Source organism: Ambystoma mexicanum, chromosome 8, assembly GCF_040938575.1.
Source record: "Ambystoma mexicanum isolate Mex_15411 chromosome 8, UKY_AmexF1_1, whole genome shotgun sequence".
Lineage (NCBI taxonomy): Eukaryota > Metazoa > Chordata > Amphibia > Caudata > Ambystomatidae > Ambystoma > Ambystoma mexicanum.
Genome location: NC_090929.1, coordinates 1,383,329,285 through 1,383,353,235, shown reverse-complemented (window position 1 = coordinate 1,383,353,235; position 23,951 = coordinate 1,383,329,285). Strand labels below are relative to the sequence as shown.

Here is a 23,951-nt window from a genome sequence, read left to right as displayed (position 1 = left end):
AACATGGGACGGAAACGGCCCTTGTTGATCTCAAGAGCCAGATAGACGAAATCAAAGATAAAGGGAGAGCTGCTATCCTGCTTCTCCTCGACCTTTCCGCTGCCTTTGACCTGGTTGACCACAAAATCCTGTGCAACCACCTATCATCGGCAGCACACTTCTCCCACTCGGCGGTCACATGGATCCAATCCTTCCTGGACAATAGGACCATGCGAGTCTTCTCACCCATTGCAGCAGCCGACCCTATTCCCATTACCTGCGGTGTCCCACAAGGATCGTGTGTTTCACCCACCTTGTATAATATATTCACAAAGCCCCTATTCGATAAACTGGACCATCTGGGTGTCACCTACACTAACTACGCAGATGACACCCAGATACTCCTCACTTTATCAGGCAACCACAACACGGATGCCAACAGGATCGGTGAAGTCTTCTCCATCGTTCAGGCATGGATGGCCACACATGGCCTCTGCCTGAACGATGACAAGACCGAACTGCTCCTTGTCGGCTCACCCAACACTATCCGGAATCTCAGCCCGAGCTACTCTAGCTTCATCATTGACAGCAACACCATTCCCACTGCCAAAAGTGTAAAAACTCTTGGTTTCTATCTCGACACTAACACCAACCTCGCCAAACAAATTAATATGACCGCCTCAGCCACTGCTTACACTGGGAAACTAATCAGAGCCTGCAGACCTCTGATATCCCCCAACAATTGCCTTACTCTACCCAGAGCACTTATACAATCCAAACTGGATTATTGCAACAGCCTGTATGTAGGTGCCAATAAAATGGTTGTTGACAAACTACAAGTTCTACAAAATAATGCACTCCGCGCCGCCCTTAATATTCCCAGAAGAGAACACATCTCAGCCACAAGAATCACATGCAAATGGCTCTCCATCCAACAAAAAATAGACCTAAAAACTATCTGCCTCACCTACAAAGCTCTCAACCACCTGGCCCCACCTTATTTAACCGATAAATTCATCTTAAGACAGAATATTAGAACCACCAGATCCTCTAATACACTACAACTGACAGTGCCCAAATACTCCCTCAAAAGAGCCGGCGGATCCAGTTTCCCAGTTCTAGCTTCACAATTATGGAACACTATCCCATCGGACATCAAATCTACCCCTACATTTCAACCTTTCAGAACTAAGATCATCACCTGGTTACTTAACAATTAACTAGCACCGTATGTATGTATATCACTCAGTCTACTATAACTGCTGTCATAACCGATGTTGTAACTATACTTACATTGCACAATTGTACAAATGTTCCTACCTATGCCTGTAACCTGATGCTCAAGCGCCCATATACCTCTGGGTCAGGTGCGCTATATAAATAAATAAACAAACAAACAAACAAACAAACAAGGTCATGCTGTACCTGCGTAGGCAAAAGATAGACATTGCACTGCTGCAAGAGTATCACCTAACACGGGAGAAGATGGAGATGATTGCTAAGAAATGGAAGGGGGTTGTGGCGGGCTCATCATATTCTGCTTATGCTAGGGGAGTGCTTATTTGGGTGGCGCGCGGATGTCCCGTTTCAGCTGTTGCAGGAGATAGCTGAGACGGATGGGAGGATGGTTATAATGAGGGGACCGGTGGAAAATAGGGAGATAAGCATCGTAAATACATACGCCCCGAATCAAAATACAGTGGCATACTTCAGAACACTGTGTACTAATCTTAGCATGTGTATGGGGAGTGCAGTGATTTGGGAAGGGGACTTTAACTATGTACTAAACCCAAGGGTAGATAGATCGGATGGGAAGATGGATAGACCCGCCCCAGCTGCTAAAGCGCTGCAGACATTACTGGATGACTTTGGTTTGGGAGATGCGTGGAGGATGAGACACCCCCAGGAAAGGCAATATTTGCATTATTCTGCCCAGCAGCAGTTACATACGAGGCTGGACTATGTCTTTGCTACACATGAGGTAATAACAGAGATTACACAAATAGAGTATAAAGCAAGGGTCCTTTCGGACCACTCGCCCCTGATCCTCGGATGGCAATACCGCCCCCCCGAGAGCAAGGATTCCGACATGGCGCCTATGAGCGGAGGCACTGAGAAACCCCTTTTTTAGGGAAGATATGAGGGAGGAGATTATAAACTATTTTGAGACGAATACTGGTAGTGTGGACTCGGCGGGAACACTGTGGGAAGCCTTTAAGGTTCTGATGAGAGGGGTAGCCATAGCAAAATCTAAAGGTCTGCAAGGAGGGATCCTGGCTGACCCACGGGAGACAGAAGAGAAACTGGAAAAGGCATTGAGGGGAGGAAGTAGCACTAAGGAGGAAATGAAATTGATACTCAGGCTGCAGCAGCAATTGTGCAGAGTACTGGGAAAGACTGTGTAACCTCATCTATAAAAAATATATAGAGAGAGACAGCATGTGGGAGGGGATAAACCAGGAAGGGTCTTGGCATAAGAGCAAAACCCCCAGATCCATGATTAGAACAATAACGAGGGAAGACGGCAGTGTAGCTGACACTCAAGAGGGAGTCAATCAGGAGTTTGCAGAATATTATAGGTTAGTATATGGAGACGATGGTAAGAGTAGTCGCGCGACGATAATAACATTGGCGGATATAGGACTGCCAAAGATATGTGCGGAGGAAAGAGAGGAGTTAGATGCACCGATTACCTTGGAGGAGCTAGAAGAGGTGGTGAGACAGCGCCCACTAGTAAGACCCCTGGGGCAGATGGACTCCCAAGTGAATTTTATAAAGTATATAAAGAAGAGGTGCTTCCCCCACTGTTAGAAATGCTAAATGAAGCGTTTGAGTTGGGAAGATTGCCAGGGTCACTCAGAGAAGCGATTATAATACTGCTTCCCAAACCTAACAAGCCTGGGCATAGCTGCGGTTCCTATAGACCCTTGTCGATGTTGTATCAAGACAGCAAGATATTGACGGCTGTTTTGGCAAATAGACTGAAGAGGGTTATTGGTAAACTAATGCACCCCGATCAGACGGGTTATGTCCCAAATAGGAATATATCCAACAATCATAGACGCTCCAACGAGTTATTGAGTTTGGGAGCGAAAACGAGGGTGAAATGTCAATTGTGTCCTTGGACGTAATAAAGGCCTTCGACTCGGTCAAGTGGCCATGGCTGCTGGCGGCCCTGGAGTGCTATGGGTTGGGGCCTGGATATATACGGTGGGTGAAAATATTATATAGTGAACCGCTGGCCAGAGTCAAAACGGGTGCAGTGATATCGGAAAGATGGCTGTTTTGCAGGGGTACCAGACAAGGATGTCCGTGGTCTCCAATGCTCTATATATTGGCCCTGGAACCCCTAGCAATATATTTGAGACAACAATATGATATCATAGGCATTGAGGTGAGAGGGGAATGACACCTGATCTCCCTATATGCGGATGACATGCTGCTGTACTTGCGGCACCCGGAAGAAAATCTCCAATACATTTTAGAAGTGATGGAGAGATATGCAGGGTTGTCTGGTATAGCGGTGAACCCTCAGAAGTCTAGCATGTTCCCATTGGGTGGACATAAAGGGATACTATTGGAACAGTTACAGATACCATGGGCGGTTAGTACATTTCAGTATTTAGGGATAGATGTATACCACACAGTGGAAGAGGAATATTGGCACAACACGAAGGTAGCCATTAAAAAAATCGAAAATTGCATGCGATTCTGGGTGAAGTTGCCCTTAGCAATGATGGGACGTGGCGCAATGCTAAAGATGGTGGTCCTACCTAGGCTTTTGCATTATTTTGGGAATATACCACACCTGATACCCAAGAAGTTCTTCACCAAACTGAACAGTATGTGCAGGGATTTCCTGTGGCATGGCACGCGAAACAGAGTGGCACTATGGAAGCTACAGAACTTTTACGAGAAAGGGGGGATAAAACTGCCTAATTATGAGGTTTATTATGTAGCAAGCCAACTACAGTATGTTGCCAATTGGCTCTCTGATGAAGGGACCTTCGAATCCAGGCTGTTTGGACAAGATTGTGTCCCATTTTACTTGAAAGAGATGATGTAGTTGCCCAAGGCAGAAATGGAAGGGCGTCCCAATATGATGATACTTGGGTGGAAGATGTGGCGTAGGGCATGCCAGATGATGGAGAACCCATCCCCATGTTCCCCGCAGGTACCACTAGTTGCACTAACAGGGGGAGAAGAACAGCTAAGGATGATAATCAGAAACCACTGGGAACCGGTTGGGTTGGCGACAATGGGCGATATCTGGCGAGAGGGATCTATCATAGACTTTGAGGTGCTGGGGGAGGAAACTATGTTACACACGGGCCAGTATATTACGTGTTATAGAATGGTGCCGAGAATTAAGAGAACATGGCCCGAAGTTGTACTGGAGGAAGAACCAGATGCTACCATAGATATAATATACGACATAGCGGAGGGGGGACATGAGATATCTAGAATATACGAGATGATGATGTCTAAGGTAGGGAAGGAGGTCACACAATTGAGACAAGACTGGGAAGCGGAAGTAGGAGCCCCGATGGAGGACAGGGATGTGGGAACGAGTTCAGGGGTACCATAAGAAGTTGTTGAGGAATGCGAGATTAAAGCAGATACAACTGTATATTACGCATAGGGCGTACATGACGCTCCAGAGGATATCTAGGTTTGAAAACGCAGGACGGCAAGCATGCCCTAAATGTGACGAGGAGAGGGCGGGTATGGTGCATATGTTTTGGTCATGCCCGGGTATTGAACGTTTCTGGAGCGAAGTGGCGCAAAAACTAGCAGAGAAGGGGGTCAAGATTGTAGTTGATACATTGTGGGCCTGTTTGTTGGGGGGGTTCCCAAGATCGCAGATCAAGCATGTGAGTAAACTGAAGGATCTGGCAAATGTGCTTGCAAAGAGGAGAATTGCTATGGGGTGGAAGACATGCCACAGACCGTGAGTGGAAGTGTGGTAGAAAGACTTGCAGAAATGGGCGGATGCAGAAACCATGGTATGGCAAGAAGCGAACAGCGCAAGGGGGGAGGAGGAGGAGACCGAGACCCTGATGGCCTGGAAATTATTAATAGCAGAGTTGTTTGGGTCCATACGAGACCCGGCAGAACCCATGGAAGGGGAGACCCTACCACAAGATGCAGGAACGGAATGTGAAAAGCAATAGGCTCGTAATGGGGGGTGGGATAAGGGAAGTAGTGTTTAGAAGTAAGCAATGTACAATTGAACTGTTGATATATGCACTGCATGTTTGGTTTGTATTGTTTGTTTGAAGAAATTAATAAAATTGTTTCTAAAAAAAACATTAAAGAAATGTCAAGAAACAAAATGGCAACTTGAGTTTCGGCTTAATTGGCCAGACTTATTTCACAGCGCTGAGCCTTCCTCAGTGCGGAAAAAGAGAATGATGCACGCTTGGGTTGGTGTTGAACTCCTGTCGGGAATACAGAAACATATATGTTGGTTGAGATAATCCATTCACCTAGTGACCAACACTGACACATCTAGTGGAATATAGCCATACTTGTATTTTCGTTTTGTTTCTTTTTTTTCAGAAGGTATGCAAATATTTATAGCAACCACGCAGCAAGGCTTGGGTCCTCAGCTCTGTTCATGGATTATACATGGTTAAAAAGAGAGAATGGAACAAATCCCAGATTAACTGTTCCCAAACACACTGGACACAAAGGCAGAACAAATTGCAATAAAGAAGAAAGCTTGCCGGAGAAAATGCAATGCCATCAAAGTGTAGAGGGAATATTTTACCTAAAGTCGGCACGTTATGTCAGATCCAGTCAGAAAGATCATAAAAGCAGATCCCACGGTGATCATGATTCATCGCACATAATGCTCACAATGAAGCTTGTTTCCAATTGCTGGTGCAAATGCCCTTGTTTACTCTCTGAAATATGAAAATGTAACATTGCTGGGGCAGCAAGCATGTAAACCTGCTGCTTATGTCTGGTGAAAGCCAATGAAGTTGTAGGGTTTAAAGTTGCATAAAACGTGAAAAGGCCGGCAGGCAACCACACGCCTGCGCTTTCCCCCCCTGACGCCCTAAAAAGTCTCCCCTTACCTTGGTTGCATGAGTTAGAGTTAAGTTCGCCGTGGGAAGATGAAGCAGTGAAAGAACCATCATGCCTACCGGCGGCTTCTTAATGCTGCCTGTTTAGTGCATACACGTCATGTGACTGCCAGAGTCACATGACACAGAGGAGTCAACATGAGATGGCACGTCCATCTTTTTTTTAAGAACTTTATTTTTGGTATTTAAAACATGATACAACTTCACACCCACATTAGGGTGGACTAAAACTTTGCGCCTTGACCCGGAACCCACCTGTTGCCCCTCCCCCCCCCTCACAACTCCGTCCCCCTGAAACAGCGTCCTCTATAATTGAACTAGTGCCCCCTCCAGCCAACACATCGAGGATGTGGAGTCAATCTGGTTCAGTCCTCACCGGGGGGGGTGTCCTCCGAGTCTGAAGATGTAGATGCGTGCTCAGTCGCTTCGCCCATCAAGAACAGGGTCAGTGGCCCCCAGATGTCTGGGGGTCGGGCGTGCAGCGGGAGTAATTTAATGAAGTCCGTTTCTACATCCTGGTAATATAGCAAGTCTTTGCGCCAGGCCTGGGCCGACGGGGGGGGGCCTCTGCCCCATGCCATGGCGACCCTCCTACGGGCCAGAGTTAGCATCACCCCCGCCAGTTTCCTTATTGGAGCGGAGAGCAGCCTAGTCATGCCCAACATAGCCGCTGTATGACTTGGTTGTATTGGTTCTCCCACAACAGCCGCAGTTGTCTTCAGAACTTGATTCCAGAAAGGCGAGAGCTCGGGACACTCCCAGGCCAGGTGAGTAAAGTTTGCAGAGACCAGCCCACATCTGATGCATTTCGCTTCTGTGTCTGGGTGATGCTTGTTTGTCTTCGCTGGTGTGTGATATGTTTGATGGAGAAATTTGAAGTGGATGAGTTTAAGGCGTGAGTTTAGCGCCACTTTCTGAGTTTGTTTCAGGCAGAACAACCAGTCTTCATCGGAAATCTTAACCTGTAACGACTTCTCCCATCTGGCCTTTGCACCTGAGATGGCGAGGGATGAGCCGGGGGTGAGAGCCTTGTATATCTGCGACACCAGCCTGCCCTCGCTCTGCGCTTGGATGACGTTATGCAGTAATTGCCATGTTGGTGGCTGACGAGGGAAGTCTGGTAGTAGAGTCTGCATTGTGTAGCGGGTTCTGAAGTAGAGGAATACGTCCAGAGCCGTGTCTCCTCCTTTACTTTTTGCTTGCTGTGGTGTTAGAAAACCCTCCTCTGTGAAGAGATCCCCCAGTGTTCGTATGCTCAGCTTGTCGACCCACCTGTGGAACACTGTCTCCGAGGTCAGCGGGACTCCGGGAATAAACTTGATAGGTAGGAGCGGGGAGTACCGTGACTGCACCCCGAGCTTCCGGGCCAGCGTCTTCCAAGCCTTGTACGTTATGAGCATCACATTCATCGTGGCACTGGGCACTGGCGTTTGACTAAGGACGATTGCAGTTAGGAAGTTAGGTGTTGCAAGGGCACGCTTAACTTGTACATGAGGTCGGATCGCCGGGGAGGCGTACCAATGGCTGAGGAACTGTGCTTGGGCTGCCAAATAGTATCTTTCCAGGTCCGGCAGAGCCAATCCCCCCTCGGAGACTGGGAGTGTTAGTGTGGTGTATGCCACTCTCGCTGGCTTACCCGCCCAGAGTAATTCAAGGACCAAGCGTTTCAATTTTTTCCAGAAGGATTGTTGCAGCGACATTGGAATATTGTTGAAGAGAGATAATAGTTTGGGTAAAATCACCATCTTCACCAGGGAGATCCTGCCCCAGAGGGTTAGTGGAAGAGACTTCCAACGAGAGATCTTGTCCTGAAGTGATTTGACCACCACTTCATAGTTATCCCGGAACACTTCCTGACGATTTAGAGATAGCTGTATCCCGAGGTACCTGACTCCGGAGCACTTCCATGTGAGGTTGAAGTCGTCTGAGAACTGTTTGGTGGCTGGTGTTAGGGGGAATACGATGGATTTTGCGTGGTTGATTTTTAATCCCAATGCTGCTCCGAACTTGAGGACTTCTCTCATGACTGGGTTAAGATTTTCTTCTGGGTTTCGGATGAATAGTGCTACGTCGTCGGCGTAGAGCGAGATGATGAGCTTGTGGGGGCCTATAGTAAGTCCTCTCTGCTGTCTCTGTTCCCGCAGATTGGAGGCTAGAGGTTCCATCACCAGGGCGAATATTAAGGCCGAAAGTGGGCAGCCTTGTCTTGTGCCTCGTTGCAGAGCTATTGGGGCCGACTTGGCTGTACCAACAATAATGTTGGCACGAGGCTTGGAATACAGGAGGGAGACCAGGTTAATAAAACGGGCGCCTAGGCCCATTCTAGTGAGCACCATAAACAGAAAAGGCCTCTCGACCGAGTCAAATGCCTTTTCGGCGTCGAGAAGCACCGCCACGGCTTGCAGTGAGGGGTCCAGTGCGGCCATGACACCGAACATTCTCCTAAGACCAAACGTCGTGTTGCGGCCTGGGATGAAGCCGGCTTGGTCCGCCAGAACAAGGGCAGGCATCAATGGTATCAACCTCCTGGCCAGCACTTTGGCAAGTATTTTATTGTCTAGATTGAGGAGAGATATTGGTCGGTATGATGAGCAGTCCTCTGGAGATTTGCCAGTTTTGTGTAGAAGAATAACATTTGCTTCACAGGTCGTAGGGGGCAGGTGCCCTCTTTCCAGTGCTTCCGCATATACTGCCTCCAGGAGGGGGGCCAAGGTGCCCGCAAAGGACTTATAGAATTCTCCCGTCAGTCCGTCGGGGCCCGGCGCTTTGGAGCTGGGGAGGGACTTTATGGCTTCTAAGATCTCTTCTTGCGTGATCAATTCGTTTAGGGGTTCTCGGAGAGGATGTTCGACCCAGTAGAGTTCCGTGTCTTGCAGGTACTCCAGTGGGGCAGTCGACGACTTGTTGAGTTTAGCACTATATAGTTCTTGATAGAAGACCCTGAACTCCTCCGCTATCCTGTCATCGGTATAGACTAACTCTCCCGTGGTGGTCCGGATCGTCTCGATGTGTGCACTTCTGTTGTCGGCTCTGATTAAGTTTGCTAGAAGGGCCCCAGGCTTTTGGCCTTCTCCGTACTGACGAGCTTGGCTATTACGATTCAGGAATTTGACCTCACGGTCTGCTGCTAGATTGAATTTCGTCAATTCTTCTTTCAGGGCTGCTGATATTTTGGGATCCTCCCCATTAATGACTTGACGCTCGAGGTTCTTTAGTCTCCCTTCGCTGTTTGTGAGCTCGCGCTTGATGAGCCGGTGGATGCCATTTTCCTTGGCGTGGCAGACTCCTCTAATAAAGCATTTTAGTGCCTCCCAAATTGTGCTAGCGGATGTGACTGACCCAGCGTTGGCATCGAGAAACACCATGATCTCGTCTCTTAGTTCGGAAGCAAACACTTCATCCCTTAGCGAGCCGTTCTTGAAGCGCCATCGTTGTAGTGGTGGTGTCGGCGTGGATGGCTTTAAGTTGAGGAAGATAGGGGAATGATCGGAGATAGTTCTTGGATGTATGCAGCATCGATCGCCTGTCAGAGGGCCACTTGCAGAGATGAAGAGATAGTCAATGCGTGAGCTCGAGTTATGTACAGGTGAATGAAAGGTGAATTCCCGTGAGTCGCCATTGGAGACCCTCCAAATGTCTATCAAGCTGAAGGCGTTGCAGATTTCTTTTATTTGGAGGCCAGCTTTAGTGGGAGGTAGAGGAGAGGGTTTTGATCTGTCCATTAGTGGATCAAGCACAGTGTTCATGTCTCCCCCCCAGATTATGGTTGCAGGATCCTGTTTGGAAAGCTGGGTAAGTACCCATCCGAAATTGTCGGGGCCGTCTGTGTTCGGAGCGTAGGAGTTGACAAAGGTCACCTTCTGTCCGGTTACGATGCCGCTTACTATGACGGCTCTCCCCTCCGCGTCTTTTGCCATGCGTAACAGGCGGAAGCTCATCCTTCTGTGTATAAGTATGGCGACTCCTCTAGAGTAGGTTGAGTAAGAGGAGTAGTATCTGTGACAGCCCCAGCTCTTGGCCCACTGGTGTTCATTCCCTGGCAGAAGGTGGGTCTCTTGAATCATAGCCACGTCGATTTCGTGCCGCTGAGGTATTGGAGGATTTTCCTGGTTTTGGCTGGGATATTGCCACCTCTAATGTTCCACGTTAATACGTTGAATGGTTTGGGTGGGGCATTCTAATTGTCTGCTTTTCGTTTACTACCGTTGGTCTCAGAGAGGTACCGAGAAGAGACTTGTTGGCTTTGGTGCTGATAGCTTTGTAACTTGCTTGAATAGATGACATTGGAGTCTGCCCAGGAGGCGGAGAGCGAGAGGGGGGGTGCGAACCTGTGGCGCTGAACTTTCCTGATGAGCCTTGAGGGCACCGTCCGTGGACAACCCCCCACCAACCCGTGGTGTTTCCCTCTTCCTGGTGGGCAACCCCCAACTGGCCCACAGAGAGATCCCACCTAATCCCTTTGAAACAAACAGCGTAACAATTGGAAACCATGTCGCTGTGAAAACTGTACCCCCGAGGGACTCAGCTTAGAGACCTACTGGTAGCCGAGTGCACCCTGGGGAATAAACTGGAGCTGTGCTAGGGGCGCCAGGGGCCCTCCAAGCGACCCTGCCCCGCATTGAAATCACTATGACTTGAGCCTGTTTCCGCCGTATCGTCTTGCGAGTTTTCACTCCGCCCCTGGTCGCTCCGGACTATGGTGGATTCCTGTTATTTCTGTCTCTTTGGGGCCTGGGACGGTTGGAATTCGGGTCCGGGCAGCCCATCTGATCCAGAAACATGCGTGCATCCTTGGGTGTTTGGAAAAAGTGGACCCTTTCTCCATGCTGCACTCTGAGCCGTGCTGGAAAGAGCATCGAATATGGTAATTGATTGGCACGGCGTCTTTGTTTGATGGCGGTGAAGGATTTCCTCTGGGTTTGTACCGTGGGAGAGAAGTCCGGATAGAAATGAATTATGTCCCCATCATGAAGGAGCTCTCCTTTCTCTCTTGCCAGGCGGAGGATAGTGTCTCGGTCTTTGTAGTTGAGTAACCTGGCAATAATAGGTCTGGGTGGAGCGCCGGGGGCCGGTCGGATCGATGGAATCCTGTGAGCTCTCTCCACTATAAACATTGGGGACAGTGCTTCCCTACTGAAGAGTGATGAGCAGAGCGACTCCACGAACTCCTCCATTCTACTTTGCGGCTGATGTTCTCTCACCCCGACGATTCTTATGTTATTCCGTCTTGAACGACCTTGGAGGTCCTCACATTTAGCTATTGTTGCCTTCATTTGGGTTTCGAGTTGCGAAACTTTGGTTGAGAGGGATGACGTGCCATCATCCAGATTTGACACTCTTTGCTCGACCTCGTCTAGACGTTCTGTGTGAGTGTCTATGCGGTGTTGAAGGAGGTCTACCTTGGAGGCGAGGCCGTCCATTTTGTTGTTCAGATTACCGATGCCTGCCTTCAGGTCTAAAAGGAGTTCTTTTATTTCAAATGTATTGCCCTCTGGTTCTGTCGGGGGCGAACCACCGGGAGCGGGTGGTTGGTCTTCCGGCTGGACGTGGGCTCTTGGAGTCACGCCGCCCTCAAAAGTTAATTTCCTCTGAGACTTGTCGTTTTTCCCCATTTCGGCTGTGGGGCCGGTGCGCTTTAAGTGAGAGCTGTTGTATTGTAAGGCCTGGGGTGGGCAGAAGTTGTCCGGTTGCTCGGTTCTGGGCGAGTTATAGTTCAATAACAAAATGGAGCTCCGTTTTTGGATTGCGTTCTGCGCGCACTAGGGGGCTGATGTGGTTTGATTTGGGTGAGGGGTTGGCGACCAGCTGTGGTGGCCGGTCCGGCCACCGGTGGGCTCTCTCTAAAATGGTGTCGACACTGCGGTGGGGTGACGGAGGGCGAAGTTCTCTGTTGGATGCCGCCTTGCGTCGGTGACCGTCCCGACTGGCTGTGTAGCGGATGTCGGGGCGCCGAGGTGCCGGAGGGGTGCAGGAAAATAACGCCCCCGGAGTGTTGGGTAGCTAGTCAGAACCGAAGCATCAATCCAAAGTGGAGGGGAACGAGGAGGGCCGGATCATCCAGGGGTATTCCCTGCGACTCTCTCCTCCGCCGATCCGAACCAGGCCCCTGGCTCCCCTCGAGGCCGAAGCCTCAGTGCGCCGGCGGGAACTCCACAGCCCCGGATCGTGGCCTCCTGCGGCCGGGGCTAACTGGGGGGGGGGCCCGGCTGGGGGGGTGGTCGGGCCGGCTCGGGGCCAACTTCAGCGCAGTGCGCGAACCCCCCCCCCCGTACCTGGTGTCTCTGCTGGTCTTCCGGCCTCCCTCTTCCGAACTCCGGCGGGGCCAACTGGGGGCGGGCGGGCACCGATGTAGGCCGCGCGCCTGGCGGATGCTGAGCCCGCACCGCCGGACCCCCGTCGCTCGCTCCCGCGCTGGGCTCGGTCCACGCCGAGTGGGGTAGACCCCCCCGGCGGCGTGGTATAGGCGCTCGTGGTCGGCTGGACGTGGGCTGCGGTTTCCCTTGCTCCGGCGGGCTAGCTGTGTAGGGCTCAGACTCAGAGCCTCAAGGGTCCCGAACAGGCATGGAGAGGCTGATTCTCGTTGGAAAAACACCGGCAGGCAGCTGGGTAGATCAGGGAGACAGGAGACGGGGAGTTGGGGCTGTGCAGTGCAGGAAACAGCAGGATTATTAAGGATTGATGCGGGGCGATTGCGGGTGCTCAGGCCAAGGCGGCCATCTTGGATGGCCCTCTAGCGCCCTCTTGGCACGTCCATCTTTGAATGGACAAAATGTTGCCTACACTACTCGGTAATGCCAGAAATGGAATGGTATCCAAACAATCAAATGAGCAAAAAACAGGAATTCCTATAAAAAAAGAAAAATAGTAAACCAGACAATACTTAATGAATTCTGAAAATCTAACAGCAGTGACCAGTTAGAAGAGGTGGCTTTCTGAAATGGAGCAACCCTGCATTAGATAAGACACACACAGGATATCTAGTAGGGTAATGGGGAGCAGACAACGCCCTCTTTCAAGACAGACGAGGCCTATTGTATAAATGTCCTGTAGACAAAAGATGCACAACCAGGGGTAGGACAGCTTGACAGGGCAGAGACCCACTTGCTCAAAATGAAACTAGTCGGGAATAAGACCATCTCGTGATGTGCCACCACTGTCTAACTAAACACTGCTAGAGATAGAGATAGTACTTTGAGCAGACTGCAGTGTATAGTGTGCCCATAAGGTGGGTGTGGAGACATGCTAGACTGAATAGTGTTGTCACACATTTAAATCTGAGGTAATTCAATTTTGTTATTTACAAATTTACCAAATGTACGACTACTGCCTAGCTTGCCCTCCTACAAACTAAACTAAACCCTCATGTACTTTCTACCCCTAGGTAGCGCTGATGGGCCGCTTATCTAGGGTGAGAGGATAGTTGAAGAAGCTTGCCCTAACACTTGTCTAATACAATTATTAATATTTAGTTAAAAGGCACATGTAACAAAACTTGTAACATGTGTCAACTGCTTGACAAATGAAGTAGTTTCAAGTTTATTCGTCTTCTATGTCAAGCAGGTATTTAAGAGGTCTGTTTAAAAATGTTACCAATCTTCAAATATCTAGTACAGAGTCCCTGTAACAACGGACTGAGCTGTCTCGGTATGGGCAAAGACTGATATGTAGTGGACATTTCTCTTCTGTGAAAACCTGGTGAGCTAAAGACTCTGAGACTCTAAACCGGGATATAGGCCGGTAGTAGAGAGACTCCCAGAACCCCCTTTTTTTTGCATATTAAATAGCTTTGGGTTTTCACCCTAAGTTACTAGGGTAATCCAGACGTGGAACCCTTGCTCACTGTTCTTAGAGAGGCACAGCTCCACCTCACTGAAGAGGCCCAACCAGGCTCTTCAGGCTGAAACCAGGCTCTTCAGGCTGAAACACGTGTCTGGGGTTGCTGTTGGTAATCTTGTTCAGAAGAGAATTGCCAGGCATTTCGGTGTTAAAATAGGTACCAATCGCAATTTTATTCAATATTAATTCATACAAAGCAAAACATATCCCAACTTCAGGCATTCAAAAAAAGACACTCGATCCAAAACAATTATTTCAACATTATGTTCCTACAATTAATGTGGAGTTTGTGGATGGACTCTAAAGACATGCACATGCTGAATGGCAACTTCAGAGGTGATATACCCCCGCAGCCGGTGATTGATTACATCTTCGTCTCCAGTAATTTTCTCCCTTTAGTGACAATGTTTCAAGTGATCAAAACAACCAACAGCGATCACCTCCTCCTGCTCCTTTTGAAATGGGCTTCTGGATCTGACCACCGGGAAAGCATGTCCACAGCTGTCGACGTGTGTAGCGGTGGGTCTCACCTGAAACTATCTAACAGTATAAGGAAGCGAACCATGGACATTGATGAAATAACATGTCCGACAGTTGAATATCCCCCACTCCTGAAACAATATTCCATCAAATGTACTAGGAAAGCTAACTTGTCTTTAAACCAGCTACACGTATTTAATGCAGAACTAGTGGCGCGAAGAAAAGTGGTCAGGAGGCTGGTTAGGGTGCCAAGAAAATCTGCCTCACCTAAGGACTTAGAAACCGCACTCACAGAAAAGAGAATGTATCCATATTTCCTGTTCTCTGCCAGACGGATTATGTACCAGAATGATCCTGAGAAAATGCTCAGGACATCAGCAGGTAGAGATCTGAGGGTCTTTTGGATACTGATAAAATCGGAGGGGACAGTGTCCAATGATGAACAGGCTAACCCAATAAGCAAAGTGAGCTGGATCAACCACTTTGGAAAACTTTACGCTGTGGAATCAAATAACATTCCTGTTAGTCTCCTGCTCAGGGGATCGAGCCTTGGGTTTTTTCTAATGATACCAGTATTGCATCCGATGGCTGAACAGCTCGAGAGCGCCGGGGCCGGGCGGGTTGACCGCCTATATGTTGAAAGAACATCTTGAAGAATGGGCTAGCTTTATATTCACCTTACTGATCCAAGTTACTACTAGCCATCAAATCCCTAGTTCATGGATGAGGGCAATAGTGGTCCCAATCCACTAAAAAGGAGTGCGAGAGAACCCTAAAAATGACTGCCCTATCGCCCTCCTGGATGTAATTGGGCAAACCTTACGGAATGATAATCCTGGACCATTTCCACAGTTGGTGCATACAAGTAAGCTTCAACGATCACCCCTTCCAAAAGGGTTTCGGTAAAGGAGTGGGGACTTCAATCAATATACTACTACTCCACCTATTGAGTGATAACACAGGTAACAACAAGCCAAAGATCTTATGGCATTTGTGGACTTGGTCCAGGCATTCAACCAAATCGACCGTTGTAAATTATGGGATAAACTTGAAGCGAAAAACTGCCCTACAGCCTTATTGGACCCTATCTATAAAAGCAATGCACTTCAACAGAAGGATAAGAGTGCGGTTGAACAAATCCGGCCTTCTATCCAATGAAATCACTACCTTGAGAAGCGTCAAATAGGGGTGTCCAATGGCCCCGGCACTCTTCAGTTTCTTCTTGGAAGACATGAGGGTCCTATGTGTCAAGATCTTTTCCACCAAAGGTCGGGGGAGTCCAGCTACCACGTGTATTGTATGGGGACGATGTTGTCTTAATCGACCAGACCCCTGTAGGTCTATAAAGACAGCTGGGCTCACTTCAAAGTTATATTAAATCTAGCGGCCTTGAAATCAATAAAGAGGAAACTAAAATCATGAGCTTTGGCAATTCAAATAGAGGGAAAAATCGCTTTTTGTGGTATTTGGATGGAGAGGGGATTGATCAAGTGCACTCTTTCAAATACCTTGGTGTATGGTTAAGCCACTCAGGATCAGAAGCCCCAATGCTGTCACATCTACAAGCAAAAGCTAAAGGCCTTGCAAATCAAGCATGTGCTCTAAACCGCAGGTTTGACCGCTTCTCAATAATGCCTGTACTACTTTTCTATAAATAAAAAGTGGTCCCTGCCGTGAGATATGGAGCAGAGGCCATGCCCAATATTCTTGAGTGCATATGGTCACGGCTGGAAGGCACATTCTGGAAAAAGGTGTTGGGCGTGCCCCTATCCACACCGATTCAAATCACCCGGAGAGAAATGGGGCGCTCGTCATTAAAAATGACTGTGGAATGGAACAGATAGGCTCTGTTTAGGAAATGTTTCATGCCTTCATGACCAGTTATCTTGGAAATGTTGTACAAAGAGTTCATGGCTGCCCGGAATCCTACACTGAACAACTGGAGACTGAAAACGTTGAGTCAATTGGCAGAGATTGGAGGTTTGCTTGATTTATTAGTGACTAATCCAACATGGATCAAGAAAAAAACTCAAGCAGCAGGACTGGATTACAACTTTGGAGGCAGCTGGCAGTTACCAATCTGTTGCCCGCCTGCCTCAAAACCTCAAACGAAACACAGTATGTGCTTACCTAAAACAGTTCCCTGACAGGAATGTCAGAGACCAATTCTTGAAAACTCGTCTGAACCTTCTCCCCACGCACGAGATACAGGCAATCTGTGGTCTATCCCAGGGGAACAAATGCTGCTACTCAAAAAAAAAGTCTGTTGTGGAAAATCTGAAACATCTTACAATTCTCTGCCTGGTGCCCAACGAGGCACAAACAGTTCACTTTGGCTCTCTCTTGTCTGAATTTCGGAATCTGTATTCAGAGGTTTGGTGGAGGACTTTGATAGAAGGACGTAAGATCAAATTTGTCATTGCAATAGTCAAATTTGTATCTGAAATATTGTAAGGCATCTCTGGAAGATGTTTTGCTTTTCAAACCTTTTGTATTTTTCTTTTTTTTAATAGATGTATCAATACTGGAATTATTGTATTGCTAAAAAAATTGTTTAAATTTGATTGCAATTAAAATTAAAAAAATACAAAAATAAATGTTCTTAAAGTTGTTTATTCTCTTGAAAAATAGAAAAGCATGACAGTAACCTATTTAAAAATAAATAAATTATGCTGCTCTCGCCTGGGTCTGCTTTGGCGTTTGAGCATTCTTCACTCATGCTCCCTTGTTTGCAACCGTAATGAAAATATACAATAAACATTTGTAGACACCAGAGTCCTTATTTGCTGCTTTAGCAGCAAAGAATTTGGCCTTCAGAAGGAAGTCCTGGGGGTTAACAACAAGGGAGGAGTTGGAGGTTGGTGGTTTGAAACGTGTTAATTTTTTTTGTTGTTGCTTTTTTTTGGTTGGGACTATATATTCGAAGTATTTGCCGGCAAATGTAGTTGTTTCGTGTGATTTGAGCTTTTGTGCTTTCTACTAAAGAAAAACCCTTGCCTCCGGTCCTGACATAATTTAGTAATTTCCTTTTTGAATTGCTTCTTTGAGAATATACACCATTTTGTCTCTCAAATTATCCTTCCTTCTTGGAAAGGGTTGTGCTCAGATTAAAACCAATGATTTTCTGTGAGCATGAAGGCAATTTGTTACTTTTGTGGTAGCTCTGCTGAACTCACTCGTTCGTTAAATCATGCACAAACATAATAATAATAATTACTGAATAAAATAAAACCTGGTTGTCTGGTCCCTTAAAATGTCTGCCAAAAACTCAGCACCTGAGGTAAAGTCTAGCCACATCTCCCATTCCCCCCACCCCCTTTCGGACAATGCACCCTCAATGTGATGGCTGCATTCCTGAAGGACACAAGCAATGACAAATTATGTATACAAATACTGGGCCCCTTTCCGGGGGATTCCTGTCGTTGCTGTTTTCATTTTACCAGTAACCATAAAAACGCAGCACCCGTCTACTCCTCCTACAAGTTATATCTATTTTGTCTCTGTTTACAATGTGGTCAGCAATGATTGGGGTGTCTCTAGCAAAAATGCACTTGAAATCACAACTCTCACCCGCAGTGAGAGTGTGCGATGGAGAAAATGATTGAGACCAAGAAAGCGGGACAGACAGAGAAGCGGTAGCACAAGCAAGCTTGTTCAGTATATGATGCGCCCATCAAAAAAGCTAGTTACTTTATGGATTAAGAATTTGGGCAAAGAAGACCAGAAGGTAGTGGCCAGATTCCATCCCTTTGCATGACCAGAAACGTGTGTGTTCGTCCTTTATTGGCAAGGAGAGGAACCTCCCAAAAAATAGGTAAGCAGCAGTGTGCTGGTCTGTTTCAGAGTGCACGACCTACATTAAATACTGGCATGAATAACAGAGTGGGAGTAGTGAAGATCTGCAAAAAATAATTGGGCCATTTTTATATGTAGCTGCAGATAGTTAAACATACCTACATTCTTTTAATTTAACAATTTAGTGAAAGTTGCACATTATTAATCTGAATAGTTGTTATTAAATATCTAATATTCAAATGCACAGCGAATGTTTATACTGCATGAAGAACTTTTAATTTGTTCTTGACAAACTAGGAATCCTTGTTGTGTCTTGGAGGCAGTGAAGTGAAGAGTACTGCTGTGGTGAAGTACTCGTCTGCCCCTCCTGCTGCAGCATTTGCGCGTCTTCAAGAAAAGACTGATTTAAAGCTTCCACCTACTAACTGGCTACGCGAAAGCGCAAATCTTGGACCAAACATACAAGGTTTTAGCAAGAGCAAACCATTTTCAAGGTAAGATCTACGTCTGCAATCTGTCAATATATGGCAAACACCTGTTTGAATGATTTTCTTTGGCTACAATGTAATACTTTTGGGACTGCGTTTATATCCAATGATTTCATGAGCATAAAAATAATGTTGCAAGTAGTTAAGTAGGCTGATGGTAACACAATGCATTGCAGTCATGATGCCATCTACTGGGCTATAATGCTGGAGAACCTCTGAGATGGGTTTTCCATCTCTCTTGAAGAGGGACCACGCACAGTCCAAAGCGGCAATGACTCCCGTAACTATTAATATGTGTGAAGTAAATTGGTAATTTGGAGAAAACTTTGAAAGCTGTTAAGGTGTGGTGGGAAATGTTTTTCAGGCCAGCGTCTGGAGTGTGTAAAAAGTTGGGTTAATGAACAATTCCATACGTTTTTCATCACATCTGGACTGTCTGCAGTTGACCAGGTAAAATCTTTTGACAGAAGTTTGCTTATCTGGACCTACTTTAACCATATCTTGTTATTAACCACAACCTGACCTTGCTGATTATTGTACTGTTCTGGTTAATAACATTCCTGCTATAAAAATGTGGACGATGAATAACGGAGTTCTCGGAAGTGCAGACAACTGATAAACCGAGCCAAAATCTCAGATGCTCTTATCAACAAGTATTAGCAATGCCAGCAGTTTGGGCTTTTGTGTAGAAATAGGACATTTGCCAAGCAATGTTGTAGTGGTATTAAATGGCAGCAGCTGAAAGTGGTGCAAGTAACTGTGCGTAAAATAGCAGTGCCTTGCAAATGATACGATAAGGCATATATAACGCGCCTATACACAAGTGTTTCAAGGCGCGACGTGGCAAGAGAGGGGGAACAGAGGGAAGACAGAGACAACGATCCTACTAGGCCAAGTGCCATTCAGATCGTGCAGGAGAAGGAGGAAGAGGAAAATTGTGGAGTGGGATGGGGGTGGGGACAGTGCAGTACATGGGGGGTGGAAATAATAATAACCATATTGGAAGTAGGGCCAGCTAGTGGCAAATGCCAGGGTAAGTGCAGACATCAGGTGTCAAATGCTGGTGGGGGACTGTAGGGATACAGAAAAACAGTCCCCAGGTGTGGGGGTTGCCAGGGAGGCAGTGCAGGTGTGTAACTGGCGGGGGGAGGGGACCTGGGTCCGAGATCAGAGGGTGGCTAGGTAACCAGTGCAGTTCAGCCAGGGATTCAGCAGGGGAGAGGAGGAAATAAAGCAGAAGCGAAGAGAAATGTTTTGAGGTGCTTCCGGAACCGGAGATGGTTCTCCTCAAGTTTCAGGGAGGCTGGGAGGCGGTTCCAGAAGGAGGCCCCAGCCGAGGAAAAAGCTCTACCATCAACTCGTTGCTTGGAGAAGCGACTGACCTTGAGGGAGTTGGAGGCGGATGAGCGAAGAGCTCGAAAAGGATGATATTTAGGAAGAGAGAGTTGAAGGTATTGAGGCCCCCGGCCCCAGAAGGCCTTGTGGACAATGCAGAGGGTTTTGAACTTAATCCTCGCAGTCAACGGGAGCCAGGGAAGATATTTCAATTCTGGAGAGATACGATCCCTGGGCTTGAGGCCCAGGACAAGTCTTCCAGTCCTGTTCTGGATGTTTCGTAGAGGGCAGAGAGTAGAAGCAGGCAGATTTAGAAAGAGGCTGTTTCAGTAGTCCAGCCTAGAGAGAACCAGAGCTCCTGAGAAAGTAAGTTTCTGGGGGAAGGAGAGGAAAGGAAGAATACCTCTGAGGTGGTGCAGCTGGTAGTGGGACTTCTTAGAGACGTCAGAGATGTGAGTAGAGAAAGAGAGTGTGGAGTCGAAGATGACCCCAAGGTTTTTTGCCTCGAGGTGGGAGCAGGTAGAGGGCCAAGTGCAGCCGGCCAGAAAATGACAGGAAAGGAGGGAGTGGGATGAGGAGAATCTCTCTTACTGGCATTAAGGCAGAGATCATTGGTGGCACACCACTCCTGGATAGCAGACAGACATTCAGAGATGAGGGACGGAGAAGAGGTGGGCGAAGGTAGCATGAAAATGAGTTGAGTGTCAGCCGCATAGCACTTGAAGTTGGGGCAGAGAGCGGCAATGCGGTGGGAAAGAAGTGCCAGGTATTGGTTGTACAGCCAGGGAGAGAGGTTAGACCCCTGGGGGACACCACAGGTAGCGATAGAGATAAAGGAGAGGAAGGACCCAAGTTGGAGCTGGGAGGATCGATCAGCCAGGGCCTGACCAGTGATACCCAGGTTATCACGGAGACGGTTCAACAGGATGGCATGGTTGACAGTGTCAAAGGCAGGAGAGAGATCAAGTAAGATGAGGACACAGGGGGTGTTGGAGTCAAGGTTTGAGAGCAGGTCTTCACAGATGTTCAGGAGAGCAGTTTCCGTGCTTCTGGCAGCTCTGAAGCCAGACTGATGGTCATGAAGACAACCGACAGATTCAGCGTGAATATTAACCTGGGAGATGGCCAGCTTGTCAAGGAGTTTGCCCAGGAAGGGAGTGATGGAGATTGGCCGATAGTTAGCCGCGCAGGACGAGTCGGCAGAGGGTTTTTTGAGAAGGGTGGTGCACAAGGGAGTGCTTCAGGGGCGGTGTGAAGACTCCATTGGCGAAGGAGTGGTTGCAGAAGTTGGCAAGAGCAGGAGCCAGGGAGTCAATGTGGTCCTTGATGGTTTTGGAGGAACAGGGATGAACCTGTTTTGATGAGACTTTCATAGATCAGACTTGTCTAGAAAACTCGTCTGGGGAGAACAGGGGAAAGGAAGAGAAGGAGGGAGGGGAGATGGCCAAAGAAGGGCCAGAGGAAGAGCAGGGAGTAGAGGGGGTGGGGGGAGAGGAAGAGAGAGGACAGGATATCCTGAATTTTAGAGATGAAGTGAGAAGCCAGAACCATGCAGATGGCCTGGGAAGGGACAGGAGAGGTAGAGACTGCAGCAGGATTGGCCAATTCCTTGCAGATTTTAAAGAGTTCGGCTGTGTTGTTAGATGCCGCAGAGACGCAGGCTTGGATGTGAGCTCTCTTCTTGGTGCGGACTGAGAGCCGGTATTGCCTTTGGAGCAAGCAGCAGGCCAGTTTTTCAGAGGATGTACCAGAAGCACGCCATTTCTGTCAGCCACCCTGCACTTGCGTTTAAGGGTGACAAGGTCTGAATCGTACCAGGAATTGCACTTGGCTTTGGGTTTCAAGCAGATCCTCATGACAGGGGCAAGAACATCGAGAGTATCGGATATAGCAGAGTGGAGCATGGAGAGGGCTGTGTCAGGGCGTGAGTCAGCCAAAGGGGAGGGGGAGGTGAGAAAATGGCAACGAAAACTGAAACACGCTTCATGGGTGGGATAACCGAGGTTGGTGGCAGTGCTGGAATTGGCTTAGCCTGGGGGGAAGAGTAGGGTGCGCTGGGAGGAAAAAGGAGAAAGTGTTCACTCCAGGAGAGAGGAGTGGTGGGAGGGATCGAAAGTGGAAGGTCTGAGGAGATCAGAACATCCAGAGTGTAGCCTGCAGAGTGAGTCGGGCCAGAGGGGAGAATAGAGAGTGAGAGAGAGTCACAATTACCCATATTACCCATTTGCCCAATTACTTATACGCATGCCAACCTTGTTGGCTTTGCCAATACTTGTTTTTAACAGGACTTCAGTGAAGGACACACATTCCTATAAATCGAGTGGCTGAAGGTAGACCTGGTTAAGGCATTATTATTACACCAGTAGTCTGTTTACAGCTCCAATTAAGCCATTAACTTTCATAAGACTTCTTTGAAAAAACACTGGCAGACGCTTCGAGCACAACGTTTGATTGTAAGGCATGATAAAGCTAATAAGTGTAAAAAGCGGTGTGGTTTAGGGTAAAATGGGTGGGAACGGGAGGAAAAACATAGATTTTACTTGCAAATGGCGTTAAATGGCTGGGACACATAGCCAAACAACACAAATCCATTGTCATGATCACTGCTTCCAAGGAGTCAGGAACAGCCCAACATCCTTGGAAGCAGGCCCCTAACCGTTATCTTAGGCACCAGCTGGTCCCCACTGGGACCTTTTGGACCTTGTCCTGGTGCCGGTGGCACCAGGCTCATCAAAGTCATCGGTCCCGGCACTGGAAGCGCCAGGCACATATTATGTATGAAGATGCTTGGGTGGACTTACCTGCAGCAGACCATGCTGCTTACTTACCAGCCACTTAGAAGTCCTCTGTGAACAGGAACTACTTTCTTACCTGGGTGGGGCAAGCTCCACTCCCTGGATACAGCACTGGAACTCTTCTGGAACTGGAACTCTTTTCTTACCTAGGCGGGGCCGTGGAGGAAGACGCCTCATCACTCCAAGGCTATTTAAACCACACCCGATAGATGAAACGTGCTTCGCGTTATTCTGCATCTGCAGCAGAACGCTCACCGAGTCTGTTCCAGCCTTTCTTCTTTCGATCCTGAACCTGCAAGAATTATACTTACCATTCCTGTATCCAGTCAACAACAGCACCTGCAAAGACAAGAAACAACAGGTTAGCAAGGCAACCTTTACACGCAGTGCTTACTCACCTGATCCATCGGCTGCGGCCATTTCTTCACGCTGCGCCTCCGCCTGTGAAGACAAAAGCATTGTTATTACTTACCGGCACTCCGCGAATTCCGGATTTCTTCACGCTGCATCGCCACCTGTGAAAACAAAAGAAGAGACATTAGGCAGGTATTTACTTACGCCCATCACGCTCTTCACAATAGAACGCCTGCAAATACTCTGGCGTCTCTTCAGCACGAACTAAGCACCAAGGGAAAAAGACAGTTTGATCGCTTGCATTTACTTACTCATTTCCAGGCGCTTCACTCCATCTTCCATCTCCAGAGTCCTGCAAGACAAAAAGGGAAAAGCATTATACAGAGTCCTGTTCAATATTAACGTGCCACGCACCTAAAGACTATAAAGACTAAAAAGGTGTCCGGAAACTCACCGCTCGTGCAGTTAACGACGGTAACAATCCTCTGAGTTCAAGAGGCCTATGTTTCACCAGTGAAGGAACTGGCAACGGCACCCTGCACCAGACGCAGATGGAGAGTCCAGCATTCACCTATCCAAGGTGAGCACGTTGACCTGGGGGCTCTACGGAGAAGCTAGGAAGAGAGGGAGAGGGAGAGAGAGAGAGGGACATTCAACAACCCAGACCCTTAACCCCCATATTCTTTCACCTGCAGAAACCTCACCCTTCGAGTTCGACACACAGTGAGAAGAGGTTCGACCCCAGAAGCCAATCGAGTCCTGCACATCACTTTTCGAGTCGCAGACACCTTCCTGCC

General features: G+C 47.9%; 1 protein-coding gene across 1 annotated transcript in view; it reads left to right on the top strand.

Annotated features, from left to right (window-relative positions):
- The window catches only part of EDRF1 (erythroid differentiation regulatory factor 1), a 1,702,580-nt gene that overhangs the window by 65,865 nt on the left and 1,612,764 nt on the right, over window positions 1–23,951 (top strand). The window contains exon 2 of the mRNA XM_069611509.1: window positions 18,480–18,676. Coding sequence (XP_069467610.1) covers window positions 18,480–18,676 — 197 coding nt within the window. The remainder of the gene's footprint in view (window positions 1–18,479; window positions 18,677–23,951) is intronic.